Source organism: Genypterus blacodes, unplaced genomic scaffold, assembly GCF_046128005.1.
Source record: "Genypterus blacodes isolate CSIRO-AG114 ecotype Tasmania unplaced genomic scaffold, CSIRO-AGI_Gbla_v1 ptg000070l_1, whole genome shotgun sequence".
In the NCBI taxonomy this organism is placed as follows: Eukaryota; Metazoa; Chordata; class Actinopteri; order Ophidiiformes; family Ophidiidae; genus Genypterus; species Genypterus blacodes.
Window position 1 is genome coordinate 2,354,232 of NW_027466880.1, and position 21,284 is coordinate 2,375,515.

The 21,284-nt window shown below is 41.3% G+C and overlaps 1 protein-coding gene across 2 annotated transcripts in view; it reads right to left on the reverse strand.

Moving 5' to 3' along the window:
• ca16b (carbonic anhydrase XVI b) overlaps positions 1-21,284 on the reverse strand; it is a 93,655-nt gene that overhangs the window by 39,236 nt on the left and 33,135 nt on the right. For both annotated transcript variants that reach the window (XM_076156537.1, XM_076156536.1), the window contains exon 3: positions 3,725-3,904. In XM_076156537.1, coding sequence (XP_076012652.1) covers positions 3,725-3,904 — 180 coding nt within the window. The remainder of the gene's footprint in view (positions 1-3,724; positions 3,905-21,284) is intronic.

A 21,284-nucleotide genomic window follows, 5' to 3' on the forward strand; every position in this document is an offset into this window, starting at 1 on the left:
GCTGCCAGCAGAGGTGAGAGGTCAAGCAAAGAGAAGCAGGGGATACAAACAGTGGGAATGAATGGCGAGGGGATGGGACTGCTCCCTTTACACAGCATGAGAGCTCCTGCTGCATAGTCTGCTTATTAAAGCAGTGGATGTGAACAACTGGGACGGAGTGCAGTGCTTTTGTGTCTGGGGTGTCTGGGCATCGACATTATGTACTGTACATGCAGCAGCAGGAGTGCATTGTAGTACGCTTGTGCTCAGTGTGTGGGGGGGGAAAAAAGCACACCCGCCGAGTGTGTATGAAGGTTCAGCAGAAAGAGTAAACTAGCAGATGTCACAATTTGGTTTGAGATCATTGCATTTTAATGTGAATTCTTCAGTTTTCCAGAACAAGGTAGCCATCATCCTTGATTGAACTTACACATTAAAGTATCTCCAGGATATTAATTTACCACTTCAACATTTGATAAGATTACATTGATCCTCCCTCGTTGAAGGAGGATTCAACGAGACTCCCTCTGCATCGGCACAGCTTCACTTGTTAATCACGACACAAAGCGAACCAAGTGGTAGAGCAGGTGTACGGGTAAACAAGAGATCTCCGGTAAACACGGACGACACGATGGGACAAGCTGTGCGGCGAGTGGTTGTTATCAAAATGTCAGACGGTATATTACATGACGGATAGAAGCGGGGAGCGTAAGCAGGGAGGGCAGGATGGAAGTGAGTGAGAGATCTGGAGAAGAGGACGGGATCAGACGTGGAGATCTGAGGAGAGCCGCAACAAGGAGGGGGACTCGAGCTGAGGCCCCCGTCGAGAAATAACAAAGAATCTGCCAGCGGCGTTAACAAACGTGCCAGCGCCGGTTAAGCTGATGTCCCTCAACGTGGGAGAAGACGTGGATGCGTGAGATTTAAAGCTACAAAGTGAAATTGACGCACGGGAAAGCGCAAACCAATCACGTGGCCATACTGTAACTGTAAAATTCATTTGCACACATTTTTTTGCAGGCGTCGGTAATAAATCACGGCTGCTGGTGTTGTTAAGAGGACGGCGTAAATCCTGTGTGCAGCGCCGGGAAAGTCAGGGTAGCCGGCTGGCCCTGGGAGTTTCATTAGAAATGCTGCCTTGGGTATGTTTGAACCCTCCAACAGCCGAGCAGGAATTAGAAGCTAAGCCAAAAAGACCTTGAATCACAGCCTGTGAAGGAAGGGGAGCCTGTGTGAAAGTAAATCCTTGATCAATGCGAATGTCTCCGGGGTCTCCCGAGTCCTCACAAATTCGGTCGAGGGCCGTTTGAAATTTTACTGGGAATGTTTTGTTGGGGGGGTGGGGGGCGCTGCTGAACGGTGGCCAATCAGCTTGATCTCAAAGCAGGTCGAGGCACAAGGGGGCGAGGGGGGGAGTTGAGAAATTGATCACAATGAACTTTTAAGAACCACTCCCTCAATACTTAATTACTTTATTGACTTTTCATGCGGGTTGGAATATTACTGAGGTTTACTCACTAATCCACACAGCTACATTTATATGTATATGAAAGGTAAACAAGTCATGGAAAGAAAGCTCCAACGCATTCAAAATATTTCCATCCATTGAATGCATTTTTATATATGCTATCAAAGTATTGTGTACATATATGTATACATGCTTATATATACATACATAGAAGTAACTATATTCACATGTTTACATAAATGTATGCGCATGAATTTAAATGTGATCTCACAGTTTTGTCCCAGATACTCGAAACTGGATTGTTTGAAGTTCAATCACGCTCACCGACTCCACTTGTTAGTTATTGTCCATAATTCAGGGCTCTTAACTTTTTTTTCCTTTCTTTTCTTCTGGTGCCAATACCGTCTCAGCTTCTGGGTTCAGCATAAAAATTGACGGCTGCCAAAAAAAAATATGCTGCAGTGCCACAAAAAAACAAAAAACTTATCCGACTCTCCCGTTTTCCTTATCATCACATTTTCTACATAACACATACAATGCCTGCAGAATAAATATGTAGAAAATGATGATTCATTCCAAGTAGATGTCAGTGTTGGGGCACAGAGTACAATGCTGCACTTGCTGCTTTGCAGTAATTCAGAAACAAGCCCACAAAGCGGATCGAACACAAAGCCGCAGTTACTTATAACACCTTCTTTAACGGTGGAGCGCCATCATTTTACTTTGGGGTTGCCACGTAAGAATTTGGAGCCTGATTTATTCCTTTAGCACAGTTAAAGGTTCAAAGCTGCTGTGTGTGGGTATGATCCGTCTTGATTAGCCTACAGTGCATGATGTGCTCTGTCTAATGTTGCTCCAAAGATGTTACGGGAAGGAGAGCAGCGCGCTCACACGTGGCACACCAAAATCAAATGATGAAGCGGCTCAATTCGTGTCGCACTGGTATGAACACTGTGCAGCTGGACAGATTTTACTTGCAAACCACTCTGGAGCCTTTCTAAATAAAGCATCAGCACACACGGCGTACAACTTCAGAGGGAGATAAAAGCTGCACCGGAAAAAAACAAAATCTATTACGGGCAGAGATGATGTTAATGCACCGGACATGCAATATTATGGAATGACATCATCTTTAATAGCTGAAAAATGACTCAAAACGGAAAGTATGTCAAACAAGGTGCATGAAGGTGCGGTAGAAAATGGAAAATGCCAAGGAATGAACAAAAACGAAGGTGATTCAAAATCCATTAGGAGGACAAAACATGTCACCCCAAACTTTCAAAGTGCTTTTCTGAGAACACAAGGATGGATTCCTATTAACACAGGGATCAATAACCAAGACCGGCTTGAGTAATTAGTCCCTAAACACACACACACACACACACACACACACACACACACACACACACACAGCCATTTTAGTGTTGCCTGAGAAAAGTAAACAGGCTACTTCTCTCCTTTTCCTCAACTTTTATGTCAACATTCGGACAGCAATCAATTGCCAATCTAAGAAGACAATAACCTGCTTACTGACAGGCCTCTAAAGAAACGATTTGTACCACCATTTGTACTGTATGTGCTTACACACACAAAACCGACACTTTCCCTTCAATTACAAAATGAATTGTTACAGAGGGGACCAATCAAAGTCTACCTGCCGTGTCAGAGGAGGCAGAGGGAGATAAATGAACTTTTTTTTCTGAACAGCCGTGCTGCAGCTAGCGTATAATTAGAGGAAATACTGTTACATTGTCATAATTTTCACAGTGCAGAGCGACCTGAAATTACATTTCTGTATGTCCAAAAATTATAGCCCGATTTCTTAGCAAATAACCAGCCCTGCTGCCCCAGTGGCCTTGGTTGTCATGGAAGCTAACAAGGCTCATTATGATCAAATGCAGAAGACAACGCTACGCTCGGAGGGAAATGGTGCCAAAAGCAGAGAGTTAAATTAAGGTCGGGGCTTTCACACCAATGGTCCATGGATTTGCTGATTGAAAAATATTGTAGCGACGGTTTGAAGTATCGCTTAATTGAATCAGTTTCGAAACATTTGCGCATACAAAGGGATGCAGGCAGTGTTTAAAAAGGCTTCGAGGGGTGATGCAAACAAAGATACAGAAGCAGTGGCGCATACATAGAGATTAAACATTCATAGATTCAACATACAGATCAAGATACACTCGTTCTACAGTCCTCATAGGGAGAAGAGCATTACATCAGTGGTGTGTGTGTGTGTGTATATGTTTATATATGTACAAATGCAGGGATGCAAACCTGTCTTTCCAGTATTTTTCATGGTGGTCTGGTTGGACGACTCGGTGTTGAACCTTTCAAGCACAAGTTGCTGGTACTCCTCTGAAACCACTGCTTCCTCATCTGTTATGTCCACAGGCGACTGGTTTCTCGCTGCACATTCGGGGTACAAAGCTGCCCAGCCTCGAGGTCCATGGCTCCCTGAACAAACAGAGGAGAGGGAAATTCACCTTCACGCAACAATCCTAATCATTAAACAAAGACTTGGCAGGTTTTAAATACATGTATTTAAAAGCTTGATTCCACCACAATAAAAGCAATACATGGTTTCTTTCAAATGGTTTGTAATCACCGCAATCACACTGAATTTGACCCCGAGTCGATTCTAGATGATCAAATTGTACATCAAAATTTTATTTCAAAATAACTCAAGGATCCATTGACTTATAATTAACCAGCATGAATCAATAGTTAACAGAAGTTCACTCTCTGAGCTGCTGGATAATATTAGTATGAGGTTTGTGCCAGTTTCCATTGTTCTTATGTGTATACATGACGTTTGACCAAGCTCATTTATCGCCTTAATCGCAATTTAATCGTAGTTCCAAAGTGCATGCAAACATATTGAGTGTAAGCAATCTCAGTAGGCATTTCCTTGCCTGACGTGCTTTCTCTTGTAAACCATTTAAGCAAGAAATCGTGTAATCAGCAAATCACGTCTCTCCATCTATATGTCTTGCTCTTGCATTTATTTTGCACCGTGGAGACGCAAAAAAAAAAAAAAATCACAGTTTAGTGTGCATGCAAACATACTGATTGAAAATATCGCTCTACAACTGCAGCCAGTTTGCAGTATCTAGGTTGTATTTCCGTCCCGAAACCCTTAAGTGTTGGGGTAAAAGCATGTAAATACAGTGAAACCCGTAACCAGGACGCTGGAAAGCCCAGAGTAATTCTGTGTGTATCCATGTCTAACATATTCTAGTTTCTTGTTGTAAATGTGTCTAACAACCAATATATCTACACCATATTTGAAAAAAAAAAAAAACACCTCCAGCACATAGTAGAAGGTGAGTGCTTCACTTTAACAATTCATGTGTACTGTAGTTGGTGCTGCAAACTTCCTCTAGAATCCCAATCCAGTGCCTGCTGTTTTAATCCTGCATCCCCTACAGTGGAGCTTCTACAAAGGAATAATCCACAACCGACAGGGGTCCCCTTGATCTCTTCTCGGGTACAATGGGCCAAGGCAACAACAATAGCGGCAAAATCAGGGGAACAAGGAAGCGTGCGTGGATTTCGACTTTTTCTGGGTTAGCACAATATTCATGATCCCATTTCCTACAGATACAGAGCAAATTTGCTGCTGCTCATGAAACAGATATGACAGTTCCTCTTTGATACAACACACTGGGTCAATGGAGGATTCATTGCTTGGCATGTTTAAACCCTAAAAAGCAATGCAAACATTTCATTCAGCCGTAACAAATTCTGTAAAAGCACCGCAAATGTCTCATGGTTGAAACGTCTTCTCTCATCACTTCATACAGCTTGCAAGTTTTGGAGGCAGTAACCTCTGACTGCATGTGGAAATGTTGGAATGGATTTCAGTTGAATTTCTTACCAATAACTGCACGAGGAAGCGTGATTCAATTTGCCGATCACAGCTTTGGACAGAAAATATGTCTGTGGCGGCACATTGCCAATATTTTACACTGTGGAAAAAAGCTCACCATGACTGGAGTTGTAATAATAAAAAGGCAAGAGATACACAGAAAGGATCTGCATTACATGGACTGGCTGTTTAGTGTATTGAAAATTAAACGTATTTACTGTGTAATTATGCATTGAACGCTGAAGCAAATGGCAAAATCAAAAGCAAAACGTTTGCTTGTATGGCCGGTTTCACTGAGTATCAACACCACACGCACATCTGACTGGATGTATGCATGAATGTCAGAGAGCTGAAGTAAACAAGAGGCGGGTGAAGAAGGCGAACGTGTAGTGAGCCAAAGAGACCCGCCGGGTATTTCTCTCAGGAGCTGATGGACCGAATCTGGGCTAAAACACTACTGAATGTTGGACACGGAGAGGGAGAGGGAAAGGGAGAGGGAGAGGGAGAGGGAGAGAGAGAGAGCTGTTTTTGCACGCCATAATGCATTTCTGTAATAAAAATGAAATACTAAAAATGTAAAAAACTTCACTTAGATAAATGTGCTTATCACTTCAACTGGTTTAACTTGATGTGCATAATGTCTATTATTTCTATATCCATCCACTGTTTCTACAATGAATTGATTGCTAAATTAATGTCACCCAAACACTACTTATTACCCAAGTAGCAAAACACAAAGTACCTTGCAGTCAACTTCAATTCTGGCTGAAGACTTTCAAAATCAGCCTGCTGGTGCTGCAAGGATTTCTTTTGAGGTCATACTCATACAACTGTTCTATTCCATTCTATTCTATTCTATTGTATTTTATCAATTTATGTAAACGCCTACAGGGCAATTGTTGTAGTTTACAATCAAAGCCAGTCAAAGTACTTAACACTTCAGGCTGTTGTACTGACTATGAATTGCTTCCATTCCTTTTTTGTGTTTGTTGGAAATAAAAAAACATTCTATTTGGCAGAGCTGTCAGAAGCCAGACGCCTCAAGCTGCTCTGAACATTTACCCTTCCCCAAAAAGAAGAAAGTACGCTATGCAGGCTACCAACAATGAAAACACTGAAAACTATCTAGGTTCTCTGCTGGGCAATTTCAACACCCATTTCCTTTACTTTCTTCCTTTTCCTCTTGAGGGCACTGTGCTAAACTATAGGAAAGTTTTCAGAACTTGCTGATATCTACAGTGGCACAAAGTCTGACTGATGGATACAACAATGGCAATAACAACAATGGCAACGACAACAACAACAACAACAACAACAACAACAACAACTACTACTATCACAGCACATTCTGTATGTCAGTGCTGTGGAGAAGAATTCAACCCTTTTTATTAAGAAAAATTAATATTGCTGATTTGTGTGTATCGAAACGTGTTAAATATAAATGTATACCATCAAGCAAGAATATACACTATATGAATATTTTGTCAAAATGATGGAATGAAGCAATTCTGCTTCACATGAGACGTTTCACCTAAAGTGTAACAAGTAACGGCATCGTCTTAATTCCATTTAAACACTCTTTACATCCTATTTACTGGCGAGGAGATAAATTTCCCTTTCAAGAACAGTAGAGGAGGGGCAGAGCTAAAATCAGATAAGTGAAGGTTGCAGAGCAGTCGATTAATCTGTCTCATTGCCATCCATCAGAATGACTATAATCCTAGTGGTTAAGCCTTCCCAATTGTACGCCTGCCACTCTCCAAGGATTGGGCGAACAAAGTAAACTAACAAATACACGTTTTAAAATGTTGTCGATTGATTTACTGTGTATCAAAAGGCATTACAGATTTGTTGAAGTTGGCACGCAATTATGAAAGAAGCGGCTCACATAACTGGGCTGAGTCGCACGCGGCCGTCCCAGCCAAAACCGGTTGGAAGTCGTGTAAAATGATTCTGTGAATTTAGCTTGTGGACAAAAATGAGCAGATTTATACGGCTAGATACGGCAACACCCTTTGGAAGAACATTTAAAGTACATTCATTCATTTGGCGTACACATTTCCTGGTGCCACGCGCAAAGAGCTGATCAAGCTGATACACGGAGAGTAAATGCCACGAAGCAAAGTTCTACTTCCGCTGCATACAAGCGCCACGGGGATGGAAGCAGGTGCATAAAGACATGACAAGACTGTTTTAAAAAGACCTTGAGCATGGAGGAAGTCTTTATTTAAAGCCCAACAGTGTTTTGTCAGATCCCCGTAAGAAGTCAGGTCGCGCCCTCAGATGTATCGAGCTGAATCTTCCTGATTATTCAGAGCAGCTTGACACGATCAAGAATATGCAGTTCTTCAGTCATTGTTGTGGTGAAACACCATGTTCCAAAAAAACATCGGGGTCCTCCGAGGCACTCTGCCTCTGCAAGTGTCGCTTGATTGTCTGTTAACTCTTTGTTCTCAAGGTGGAGCGGCGACAATCTCAGCAATAAGCTATAGCATCTGTAAGTAGCTTTGCCAACAGCATTCGTCTCACTTTTTCGTTTACTGTCACTGGGCGTGTGTGGGAAACCAAACAGCTATTTCCATGATCCTGATCCCCGTCACAAACAAACAAAAACACCAGTTGTGGGTAAAGATAGCAAAGGAAGAACTATCCCCCTATTTCTAAATAATTACACTGAATTGCCCTTTAGCAAGGCAGCGAAAGACTGAGCAGACTGCAGTTGCGCAGGGCAGCTCCTCCATGAGTTCATACACGCCACAGGCCTGCACTCACTCCTTAAGCAGAAAATTGAAAGTACTGAAATGTCAATCGACCTGATGGTGGGGCTATAACAACAACAACAACAGCTACTGATGTGGATAATTCTGGAACCAGAGATAATCAAAAGTTTGTCGTGAGAGTAATGATTGGGGTCGTACTTGACCTTGGCAGAGGTATGTAGTTTGGAGTTCTGTTGTGGTGAACGGTTGCATCCTCTTTAAATGTGCAGCTGTTTCCGCATTCATTTAACTGGAATTTCGCCACGACATGACAGGAGCCAAATCTGTATTTGTAAAAAACACTCTGAATAAATCCTTGGATGTAAAATAGAATGCCCAACACATCTTGATCTTGCCTTGAAGTTATGTTGGCATGGATGTGAGAGTAAAGGAAAGTCTGTTTTTTTGAACAATTTGGTGTCAACTGTTTCATCAGGCACTGCCAAGATTGTTCCAGCTGAAAACAAGATGCAGGTGATAATGCAATGTTTAAAAGCACATAGACAATGTTTCCTGCACTTCTGAAATTACTGCTTTACATACTGCTTACTTACTGCTTTACATTACAAAATTTTGTAATTGTTTTGGGAAATTTGACTTGTTTGAGATTTGACGACCAATTTGATGACTTGGCCGATATTTGTTGTGTTCCAAACACCCCTGGACATTTTAGAATAAATGATAACATGGTTTACATCACAATTTTGGCAAATATGTCCACACATTCATTCAGCACTTTCCAATCTATGCTAGTGCGGTAATAAACCTGGTTCAAAATGACCCAATCTCTATGTTAAGCCAACCTCCTGTGGGTTCACTTCTGTGTGATGTGATGCCACTCGGTTCCATTTACTTGTTTTGAGTAAAACAGGCACATGTTTCTCTCAATCTGGCACTTTCGGTTCCAGGCGTCATCCCATTAACCTTGGGATAAACAGCCTTGCCTGTGCTACCATGGCAATGCTGACAGAACAGCGATTGCCTTGTCATTTCCGTTTTGTCCCTCTGAGAGAAAGCATCCATGGTGCCTGGCACACCTCCCAGAATTGGCACGCAAGCACTTGCAAAAATCTACGCTGAAAAGTCCATATGTACAAGTACCCCTGACAAGAAAACATAGCCAGCAGTGTCAGCAGCACTGAAGGGGGCCGCTCAGGCTGTTTATATAGGATAGAAGTGGATGACATAAGCCACATGTATTCTGCAGGGTCTCTTAGGGAAACATTTTAAATACCGATACTGCCGTCAGTATCTGTAAGATGATAGCAGGCCAGATGGCGCAGAGTAGCAAACCGCAGCTGACTAGAAGCAAACGTCCAGGCTACATTACTGATGATGATGAAGATCAAGGCTTCCACGGTGGAGGCGTGCAACAGGAAACCTGTCTAGATATTAGCTGGTCAACAGACTGACCAAAGCCACATTTGTTATTCTAACATCATCTCAAATTGTTTAGGAAGGTCACTCACTGACACTGCAGAAAGCTCTGGATGGTAGAGCTGTCGTTATCGCATTCGGAAGGTTTGATTTTCTCCTAGAGAGCCTGTCAAAGTGTTGCTGAGCAAGACACTGAACCCCTAACTGCTCCTGAAATGCAAGTTGGCTTCTTGCATGGTTTGCCTTTGCCATTAGTGTATGAACGGTTGAATGTGAGGTCACAGTACAGAGTTACTACAGTCTGTTGCACAGAAGATAAGCAATGATGAAGGGAGATTTGTTTAAACCTTAAAGCTGAAATGTATGAAACTGACTTCTAATCTGATCATGTCTCAAATTCAATGGACACCAAGTTATTAATACATTATTATTATTCTCATTTAACAATAATACTATTGTACCTTGAATCAGAAAGGGAAAGAAGGATAAAATATGTATTTGTCTTCTTTTTTTTTCCTAAAATGAAGAAGACGCTGGATGAGCATTCTGCCTGTCCATCCTTTTTCATGAATAAGGTACATACTCCTACAGGTCCCCACAACAGTTCAGCTTGATTTAATATGGGGTTCTGCACACGCTGTACTTTGGAAATGTGGACAGGATTGCTGTATTAAAAATGAACTCTAAGGCGTGATTTGTCTGTCACAACACAAGCATATTTACTGTCATACATACTGCGGACTGCAGAAACACGACTCCTTTTCGCAAGACAAATTGACGCGCTTTGTCTCAACCTCCGGCTTCACCTCATCCTGATCTACCCCCCCATCCCTGTCCAAAGCCTTGTAAAGATCTCTTTACATGCTTTCTGGCAGGTCTGTGGCCTAATGGCTGGTGTGTAATGAAAGAAAGGGAGACCCTGTGCACAGCTGAATCAACTGAGGGGAAAGAGGCGAAGAAGAAGTGTTAACAATGAAGATCCAGACTCTTAACGCCACGGATGTCCACTGTCTACAAATGCTGTCACAGTTGGACACCTTTATTATTTTCTGGATGCGCTGTTAAACTGTGCAAACGGCAAGCTGAGACTATCATACTGCTAGAAAAAAATATAAAGAACAGGAAGGATTGACTATTTTCCACGACCTTCAATTACTTAAAATGTCTGCATATATTTATACCATACTATATTTAACTAAAATCAAAGAGAGAAAAATCACCCTGGCAAAATTAGGGCAGCCAATTTCGGTGACTGACTGTTCTTGAGTGTAAATGGGGTCATACTGCCAGTGCTGCTAAATGTTAAGCCAGAGAAAAAATATCACAGTGTATGAGAGTGAACAACAATTGAGCTGAGGACAGGCGGTCATTACTGTACTGTACTACTCGACGGGCGAACATTATTTAATTAAAACTGATAATGAGGCATTTTAACATGTCCACAGATGGCCTGCTGATACAAGCAGCGTAGGCTAAAGAAAGATTTTCCTGATAAACGAGCGAACATTTACGATTGCAAATCATCAACGGTAACAATTAGCCTCCCAACTCCTCTGCGTGTGATTTCACATTCAGAGAGAAACGTACAGTCTCGTCACTTTCCTTTTACTGACCACTCTGCATAAGACAGCTTCATTATCACTGAACCATGAAGCCGTAAAACATAATCCTGTCAGTGGGCGTCAGTGGGCTTCAAAGACAAGTGAGGGAATACGTGATGGAGAACAGTGAGTAATTTTAACCTAAGACTTATAAAAAAAAAATAATTGCTCGTCTGCTTCCTCGCTTTTAGAGCCTTTTCTGCAGCTATGTCTCATACTGGCTCTCAGAGGAGATCTAAAAGAACAAGCGCTTTATAGTATATCAGTACATTTAGCAAGAATAAAAAAAGGCATGTGAGGTCACCTCGGGGAACACAGGAGGTGATGCATGAGTGAGTCTTCAGTTACACATCACCAAATTAGAGGTGAGTTTATTTGACCTTGTCGGTTCTTTAACGAAGAAAGATGTTGTCTGCGGGATGTAGCGCGCAAGAATACTAATAATACTTCTTGTACTTCTGTGAGGCCTCGGCAAGGAAAAAAACAAGTAGTTGATCATGATAATATGTGGGCTGCTGTGGGCGGCAGGAGGGAATTCAGCCATTATGTGGGAGAAAATCACATTTGCTTGAGTAAATTTAATTCTTTCATCAGCATTTTCAACTACAAATAAAGTCGGGTTTTGCATAAATATGGAAGGATACTTGTAAGTTCATACACTGCATGAGTATTTGTAAGTTTTAATCACTTCCAGGAGGACTAGTCCTACTTTTCCCATTAATTAAGTGAGAGCATGAAAAATTGATGAGAGAAAAACAGGTAGGACTCTGAATATCCAAAGGAGCTCATTTACCACAGTCTTTCCTTATTACAAAATTAAATAAGCTGTGTCAAAGGTGAAACAAACAGATTGGGCTCATGTTAGAGGATTATTTACACAGCAGGAAAACACAGAAAAACAGTTGAAGGTCTGTTTTCAAAAGTTTGAACCACATCTGGATGACAAAAGCTGAATCCAAAGCCTAATTTTGACAGGTTGAATTGTCCCATTATTTACCATCCCTGGTTCTGGAGAATAAAAAAAAAAAGGGTCTAAAAAGCATTTTCATTAGTTTCTACGTAATTTGATGGATAAACCGTTAGATTGCTGTTTCATTGTCACTGCGATTTTTTAGTGATTTTCTGGAAGGTGTTGCAGGTTTACAGAGACAATTTTGGTGAAACTGTTGGAAAAAAGAACTTGTTACATGGTAGAAGTTAAATTAAAATGAAAAAAAAAACATTGTGAAAAGCAGCTTTATATCCACTATTCCACTGTACTTTGTGTTTGGCAAAGTATTTATCAAATTTCCTCTTAGAAATTCAACAGGGAATTGTTTAAATAACCAAATGATTGTTTATTGTTCGCCTACAGGCGGAAGCTCTCCGAGTGGATTTGCCCCCTGGGGGAACATGGAAAACGTCGTGGGATGTAACACAGCTCTACGGCACAGGTGGTCCTGTATCGGAACTGAGATGTCCGCCTCCATCTGATACCGCTCGCAAAGATCTTTTCTTATTCATCATACAAACATCTATACTTTCTACAGGCACTTTCTATCCCAAAAATTGTTTCATCCAACTCCTCGTTCACTCTGCCCACAGACTTTGCCTATGTGTTATTTACTTTCTGCGAAAGGGAGCAAGAAGTAACTGATCTTTAACCATGAAAATCTTGAAAAACGGTCTCATTGTGGTGCTTAAAAAAAAAAATCAAGGTTTATATTTTAGCTGAAAATAACTTTTGTGAATATGTTCCGACAAACAAACTTTTTATCCTTGATCGTCTCTACTTGGGCACAATGTACAAATCCACTTAGCACAGTTGCAAACATAAGGTAGAAAATCAGGAATTCCTTTCTGAATGTCACCTTCATCGTCTATTCACAAGGCTTTACAACAACGCTGTAGACTTTACTCTTCAATCTTCTATCTGTCAAAATCTAACCATTACCCTGGATGGCAGATCTTTGGCAAAACTACAACATTTGATGAAAAACTAGCCCACGGTTATGACTTTCCATCCTTCTATCCCAGACCACAACACAAACTCATATTCTCAGAGTTGATGCAGGAGCCAACTGTGTCGGATGATTGGAGGTCTAGCTGTTCTGGGGGACAGCTGCCAGGGGGACACAGATAAGTCGTTTTCCCCCAGACTGATAGACCGAAACTTGAGATCCACATCTGGTGACATAAAAAAAAACAGGCACCATCCAAGGAATCATCAGATCTAATGGAACATCAATAATCCTCTGCTATCCGCTATCCTAACCATCAAATCAAACTCCTCAAGAATCTTTTTAGAGTTGATGCGCCCCTGATGTTTGTCTCCCACAGATGTTATAGAACTTTCTCTGGGGTTTCTATGCAACAAGAAACTGGTTACTCTGGGTTTTGGTGATGAGTGATGCGATAAGAAACAAGCATGTCTAAGTAATTCTTCCCTTTCAGGGTAAATTACGAGCTACATTTCTGGGTCTCCGATGCTTCCTGGGGTGGTCTCCGCCCGCCCAGACATTAATCAACTTCATTAGCATTGCACTCATCTATCACCCCCTGCAACTGTAGCCCAAACCGACACTATGCCTCCAACACACAACCTAACTATAGACCATATGCAGCTCCCTTCATAAAACCTCCTCAATGAAATACGTCCTTCTGTCCTATTGTATCTACCTTTGTTGAACACACTTATTGTAAGTCGCTTTGGATAAAAGCGTCTGCTAAATGACCGTAGTGTAATGTAATGTAAATGTAAGGACAGATGCAGTAGAAACGCCATTGGGAGAGCAGATGAGACACACAATAGCGTGTCCATGGAATACGAATAAAACCTTTAATTTACCAGATGATATTTTCATTGATTACTGACTGCTTTTCCTCAGCTACAGAAAAGATGTGGAGGTCGAGTAAAATATAAATAAGGATTTTCAGAAATCTAAAAAAACGCAACAAGAATGGAAGCATAACGCACCACTGCCTTTCAAAAGAGACAAAAAAGACACAATATGATCTGCATGCCTGTCGATGAAATGTTCTGGCAGCAACCTCAACACAATGTGAAAGATCCTTTCTTTACTTATATAACACAAGCTTTGTGCTACTACATTACCAATCAGTGGCTGTTTGGGATTTTTTTTTTCACGAACACTTTGATCTCTACAAAACAGAGATTGGTACAAGCTCCCATGGCTCAGCTCAAGAGGATCTGACAGAGTAGTCATCTTTGCAGAGGCCATACAGTAAACCCGATACGAGAAAAATCTTTTCTTCTTTGAACACTTTCTCTCAACCGTTTCATGGCAGTCTAATGACCAATTAGTAGGACTCAAGCCAAGTGTACTGAAGTGGAGGTTAAATGTCTCATCTCCTGAGACATAATAATCACAACCTAGATATGGGATGAGGCCATAACATGGAGTTATGCTAGGAAAAGGCTCTGTGAAAGCCAGTCGCCATCCAGACAATCTGTTACTAAAGAGACAGGACCTTGCCTGTAGTCAGCCATGGTTTAAAATAATAATCATAATAAAATTGAAGTATTGGACATACAATCCCCCATGTACATATCCCATCATCCAAGTATAATACAAGAAAGGGCATGGAAAATTATTCAATTTTAATGGCACATATTTAAAAATTTGTTAAAGCCAGTGCTTATTAATAAAAGAAAGGATGCTTAATAACTGCGATCTCAGGAGTGAACTGAAAGAACACAAGACGACAGGCAAGCACACAACAGACGGATCAATCAAAATGTTTCCTTACAGCCCCCAACTTTAGGGTTTGGGTTTGATTGAAAGGTTGGACAGTGTGAGAATAAAGATAAACAATTTGAAACATGTGTATCGACCAGACAGAGGCTGGGTGACTCAATTTCAATCCAGAGTTTTACAAATGAAATTGGTTTTTGCAGGAATCTCAAGAACAGAACGAACAATGCTGAAGTTGACAACTGTAGAAATAATTATATATGTTTGCAAAATATAGTAGAAATATGTTTGATGATCTCCACTCTGTTTTCTGTGTTTCAGTTGAAATTCTGAGCTGTGCGTTTAATAACATCGCATTTTTTGAGACAGCATTAAGATATTTTTAGATATTTTGGTTGCTGCATCTTAGTATTTTTAAGCAATAACTTTTATCCAAAAGGAGGCGTCACTCTCTGGCACCTGTGCTGCCTTGCGCTGACTGGTGCATGCTGGGAAATACACATTTATCATGACGGAAGGTTAAGTAAGCAACAGAGGTGCTCCACATTTGTATGTCCAGTCAAATTTCGGCAATTCAGCATTGCCCAGTGTGACTTGTGACTCTTGAATCTTGGGAATAAAGTCATCATGATTTTCTATTTTTAAAGCTGGAAACAGAAACCAAGGACGTCCCAATGATTTTTTTTTTTTTGCGTCATTTAGTGAAGCGGAGGAAGTGTTTGAATCGGTGTTGTCTGTAGTTTTGGCCATTTTGAAAGGGACGGAACAAAGACCTAAAACACCTATTGGGACATCCACTTTGTTCAGTGGTATACACACACACATATCAAAAACAGTCAAACTACACAAACATTCCCTGGTGCCCCTGGTGAAACATATCAAAAAACAAACAGAAGATCACCTGGTTTCTCCCGTTGTTCTGAAATGCCCCAAAAACGCCCTAACAAATATAGACTCGCCAATTCTGGATTAGTGCCAATAGCAGCCCCCAAATCCCCTCAGGTCTTCTCAGCTTGCTGCTGATACTTTGTGTCTCAGCTGTGAACTCTGTGTTTAAAACATCAGCAGTGAGCAGGGAGGAAATTTGAGGATTTGTCAGGGCTATTTGGTGCTATAAAAACAAAATCACATTGATGCTATGAAACTAATAAAACAAAGTATTTCAAGATCATGTCCAAACATTTTGAATTAAATGTGTTTGTTATCTCTGATGAGTTTAAACAATAATAGTCAGCCAAACCCTGTTTGAGGACATAATGCAGAGTGTAATATTTTTTAAAAGACCATTTGCTGTACGTGGCCTCTACAGCACTGCCATAAGTCCATTTTAAGTCCATTGAAACTCACATCATTTGCAGCTTTAGGTTATGTAACGTGTCTTTGATGCGTTATCTTCTGAGCACAGACATGGTTCATTATGCAACGAACAGTGACCTCATACCCCTCAGTCCCTCGGTTCTTAAGGGGCCCAGGCGTCACTTCCAGCCCATGTCTACAGGACAGGGTGGAGAAAAAGACAAACATTCCATCGCTCTCTCCCTAATATACAATGCAGATCGACGAACGCCCCAACAGCCAAAGCGAACTTAATGTTTGACAATCGTGAGAAATGTGATGTGTGCAACATAATTGCTGCAAATCACATTTCAATGCCCACGTCGTAGTTCTGTTTAAACTAAAAAAACTGATTCAACACCACCCACATCACCACTCTATCAGATAGCTAACAATGGCACACTCATACGTTTGTGTGATTGAAAAGCGCTCAGGTCATATGAGTCAGACTTTCAAACGTGTGAGGAAATAGCCGGTGTTAGAGTAAGTCCACTCAAGCGTGAATAGATTGCAAAAGAAACTAAATGTATGACCTTTATGTCAAATGATAGCAAGACAGTTGATCTTTGACCATTTCATTGTCAGCACTTAAAGCGTAATTAAACCTCAAATTAATCCATAATTAAACTTCTGTTGTTCATGAGATCTAAGAACATAGTGTATCAACTGAAATAAATAATGAAGTGAGCATAAATATCGGAAGGCATTAGATGTCCTTAGAAGGTCTGAATGATGACTTCCAAATTTCTGATTGGGAATACAGACCTTTGAAAATGAATCTGGACTTCTTGTGGACTAATTGCCCTGATGTTCCTCATACTTTAGTGTTATTGGGTTATATGGACCCAATTGCAAATCAACCAATAATGCTTTGTTATTTGAAACATATCGCACCAGGCAAAGAAAAGAGCTAAAACTTTCAAGGAATTAAGTATGTGATTATGAGGCATCTGACCAACATCTAACTGCAGTGGACTAGATACAAGCAGCTCAGTAATGTATGCATTTAACAAAGCTGATATTTGGAATTATTATGTCAAATCTCTTTGGGTAAGTCAGTGTGGCACAGCACACGCCCATTGATTTGAGGTGTCTTGCTGAGTCTTGGGTTGTAAGCATCTGATAAGAATGGCGCCATGGCGGTCTCAGAGCCTGAGCTCCGTCTTTGGTCAGGGGTCATTGTGTTCCACGCTGCAGTCCCAAACACATAAAAGCAGGTAGAGGAAGTGCTAAATCATACAGACATTGGGGTCTAATTGGCCACTAGAATAAGCTCCAGCCAAAATATTGTTTTCCCATGGCGCTATCTGCTTCCATCTCGTGGACTTTCATAGAAACTGTGGCTTCCTGTTCTTGGGTGTTGGCCACAGCATAAGTACAACATCCCCTAGTCTGTAAAAATAATCTCCAGGACCTGGTGTAAAGAAAAAAAGGGACAAAAATACATTCTGTCCCACAAGGAAGAATTTCTCCTTCTATTCAGAAAAGTGTACTGGTTCCTCTTCAACATGGCAAGATTCCAACAAGCCTACAAATGTTTCAGGTTTAAACAAATGTGACATATATTCAATTAATTAACATTTTATTTAACTTGCAGTGACCCATCAGTTACTATGTCTGCTAAACCATGTCAACCTGAAACTCTGTACTTCTGGATGGTGTCTACACCATTATTCATGTCAAGTTATTTTAGGCATCAATTTTATGGTTTCCTTCCTAGAAAGCTGTCTAAAGTGGTTAGAAACTTCAGTAGGCATGTATAAGGTCAGACCCTGCTAGTCTGTAAAGATGAACAGGCCTTAATTTCCCTCCGTTTATCTCAGACATAATAAAGGCCAATGACGGAAATGGCGAGACAGAGTGATTAAGTCAGACTTAAATGTGGAAGACCCAGTGCATGTCATGACATTTTTGAAGAGAAGAAAGACGTTTTGTTCCACCACCTAGACCTGGTGACTGGGCCTCCTAGGCCTTATGTTCATAGTTCCTCTTTTTTGAAGTTTGAGACAGAGAACATCCTCTTCATTGTCTTTTGGCATTATAGGCCAGTGATATTCAACCTGTGTGCTGTGAGAGATCGTCAGGTGTGCCATGGGAAATTCTCCAACTTCACTTAATTAGTCCCAAAAAATACTATTTACCTTATATTATTTATTTCGAAGCACGCACCCAAAGGGTTGAAAAACACTAGGCAATGACCATACTGTGTGTTAAAGCAAAATAATAAAACCAGAACACATCCAGGTACTTTTCTGGAGACCCTGCTGAATAATACTGAAAGCTGGATAGGTCTACGAAACAAGCCCAGTAACAAGGACCTTTACTGCATGTCACGCTGTGAGAGAAAGGTAGCTATAATACTTTAATCTGTCAGGCTGTTCAAGTTTGAAGCATGTAAGATTGTGCAAGTACGAATGCCTGGTGATCATAGCACCAGTCGACTTGTGAGAGTTTGGTCCTACATTTCTGACACTCTTAGAATATATCAGCAATGGACATGGACAACAGATAAAAGGACATTAGAGAAGGACAACGTAACACCTTTTGTACCACCGGTGTCTACCTGTTGTCGCCATGTTCCCATTGACTTTTCCCAAGTGGCGATTTAAACAATGTGTAAAGAAAACCGCCATCTCTGCCTGCTGTCCGTCTCACGAACAAGCTGCTGATCTGCGAGAGAGGATGAAGACAACAGGAGCCGATGCGGCAGGGGGCCTCGCTCTGTCAGATTAAACGGCTCTGCGCTGCGGTAACTCTGCTGCTTGAACTTTTCAAAGTGTGGGAAAACGGGGGGTGCGGTTTGAATGCATTGAACGCGGTGATTAGAGGCGAGGGGCACGAGTCGAAACACTCAATGCGAGAGAGTCGGCGGCATTGCGTAAACATGTTTATTTTATTAGCTGCACTTATGACATTGTGTGGTTAGCAGAGCTGGAACACCCACTAACAATTGCGCTGTTCAACAATAAAGTTCCAGTTAATAGTGAGGACTACTAAAGGCAGAATATCAAGTACATATGACGTGACCGCCCCCACTCCCCCTCCTGATGCCCCGGAGGAGCGTAATTCTATTTTCAAACGATTTTAGTACCTTTAACTGTAGCAAATATCAATGTTTTGTTGTTTCTCAAACATTGATTTTGCAGGTATTGTCTGTGGGGCAAATTGCCTCACCACAGCGACCAGGATAACGATGGTACTGGAACGGTGTAATGGGGGGGCTTCTGCACAACACCAATTACTGTTAATATATTAGTGTTAGGGCAGAGGTCTCCTTTAATATGGACTGCTCTTCCACCCAGCAGAGCACAGAGCAGAACTACCACTGAGTCGCTGTGGCTGTGGCATTTACACCCCAGGCACTGCTCAGAATTGCTAAAAGAATTAAATATATAAATAGCAGTCCAGTTGTAATGAGCCCCTCCACCCTGAATGAACGTGTGAAAGTGGAGAACTGCGGAAAAAAGAGCATGAAAACCCTCAAGATTAAGTGAATTTCCAAAGAGGGAAAAGTGCTGGTGCACAGGACGACTTCATTAAAGTTAAAACGCAGACACTCCAGTGAAGACCTTCAAGCTGTGGATTACATTTGATCCGTGTCTGAATTACAAGTGTTAGACAATTGGAAAGTTTGTTATGAGAACTGTAGTGTTTTAAATAGAAAAATTAGGTGCATTCATCCGCTGTGACAAAGCCGATCTCCAAACAAGCAAAGTTAATAATTTTTAAAAAAGTGAAGTGAAGTGAAGGATCGACTTAGTGTCATCAAAACATACATTTGCAGTTCTGCAGACTGGACCTATAATTGCATTTGGGACAAAATTGAGTTGCAGATTAAAATACAAAACGTGGAAACGCCTCATCCGAGGGAGGACCTGGTGGAAAACTGCGATGAGCGGGGATGACAATTTTCAGCTCCAGGGCGCACGTAAGTGTTTATTTAGTTATGCAATTTCACTGAAGCACGACAAGCGATAAGCACGAGGGACGGAATTGTTAGGATGGCGCAATACAACTGATGGTGTCCATTGGACACAAGGGGACACAAGGGGGACACAGCAGATGTGTATCCAAGCCGAGTTGGTCCAGTTGTATTGGCAGCTGAAGTGAAGTGTATCATATTTGTTAAATTTGAGGTTCACTCAATAAGAACACTCAATGGGATGTGCTTGGAAAGATTAATGTGCAGTGTGGGTAAAGGAGGCCATTTGTCTTGTGTGTTTTCTGTACAGGAGGAATTAAAAGTGTTTGATTATCTGTTTTGCTTACTTGTGACCCATTTCCATTATTTAGTTTTGTATCGGCCGTGTTGAATTTTGGACTTTAGGCATTTCAAATATTAACAATAGACCTGCTCCGCTGTCCTGTTTGTAAGTGTATGCTGAGGGTATTTTTTGGATACGATGCATTTCATAATTCATCATCCTGGATGAAACCTGCTTGTGTAATCTTTGTATTTTGTATTCATGTAACACTCATTTTAGGGACACAGCTTCAGTGTGTTTGCTCAACAGAGAGATATTAAAGATGCAGTTTACATGAGCTGGCATGTTTGACGATGCAGCCCTCTAATGTGGTGGATTTAGCTCATGGTTACAAACCTCCGTGTCAGACCGCCTAATGACGAGGCTTTGAGAAGAGCAATTCAAAGAAAGAAACATATTTTTGCTTGGAATTTCACCACAGGATAGAGAGCCGTTTCTTCTACCGCTCACATTCTCTCTCCCCCCTCCTCCTTCTACCAGTGCATAGTTACACCAGTCCAACGGTGCATCGGTGTGAGGAAACCTCCTGCTAATTGTAAAGCAGAGAGGGCGAGATCAAACTCTGTCATGCAGAACAGAGATCTCCTTTGTCGAGCCACAGAGTGAAACACTGATTAGTGATGCTACATTACACCTCTTTGTCCAAGGGCAACTGTTTCATATCAGCTAAGTGTTAGTAACACAGATGCTAACCTCAGCACTGACATGTCCTGTAGCCGACCATGTGATGGAGGCTTTCAGGGGGAGCAGCTCCATTCTAATATACTAGGGAATAACTATTAAGCATGTCTAATTTAATTACCTGAGACAACTCGGTTCAGTCGTTTCTTTCCGTTTCTTGAAGTTATTGGAGTATTTCAATTAATTGTTGAGGGCAAGTTGGACATGATTATGGGAAGAACTCTTTTGGTACCTGTTGGCCTGATGGTGGCAC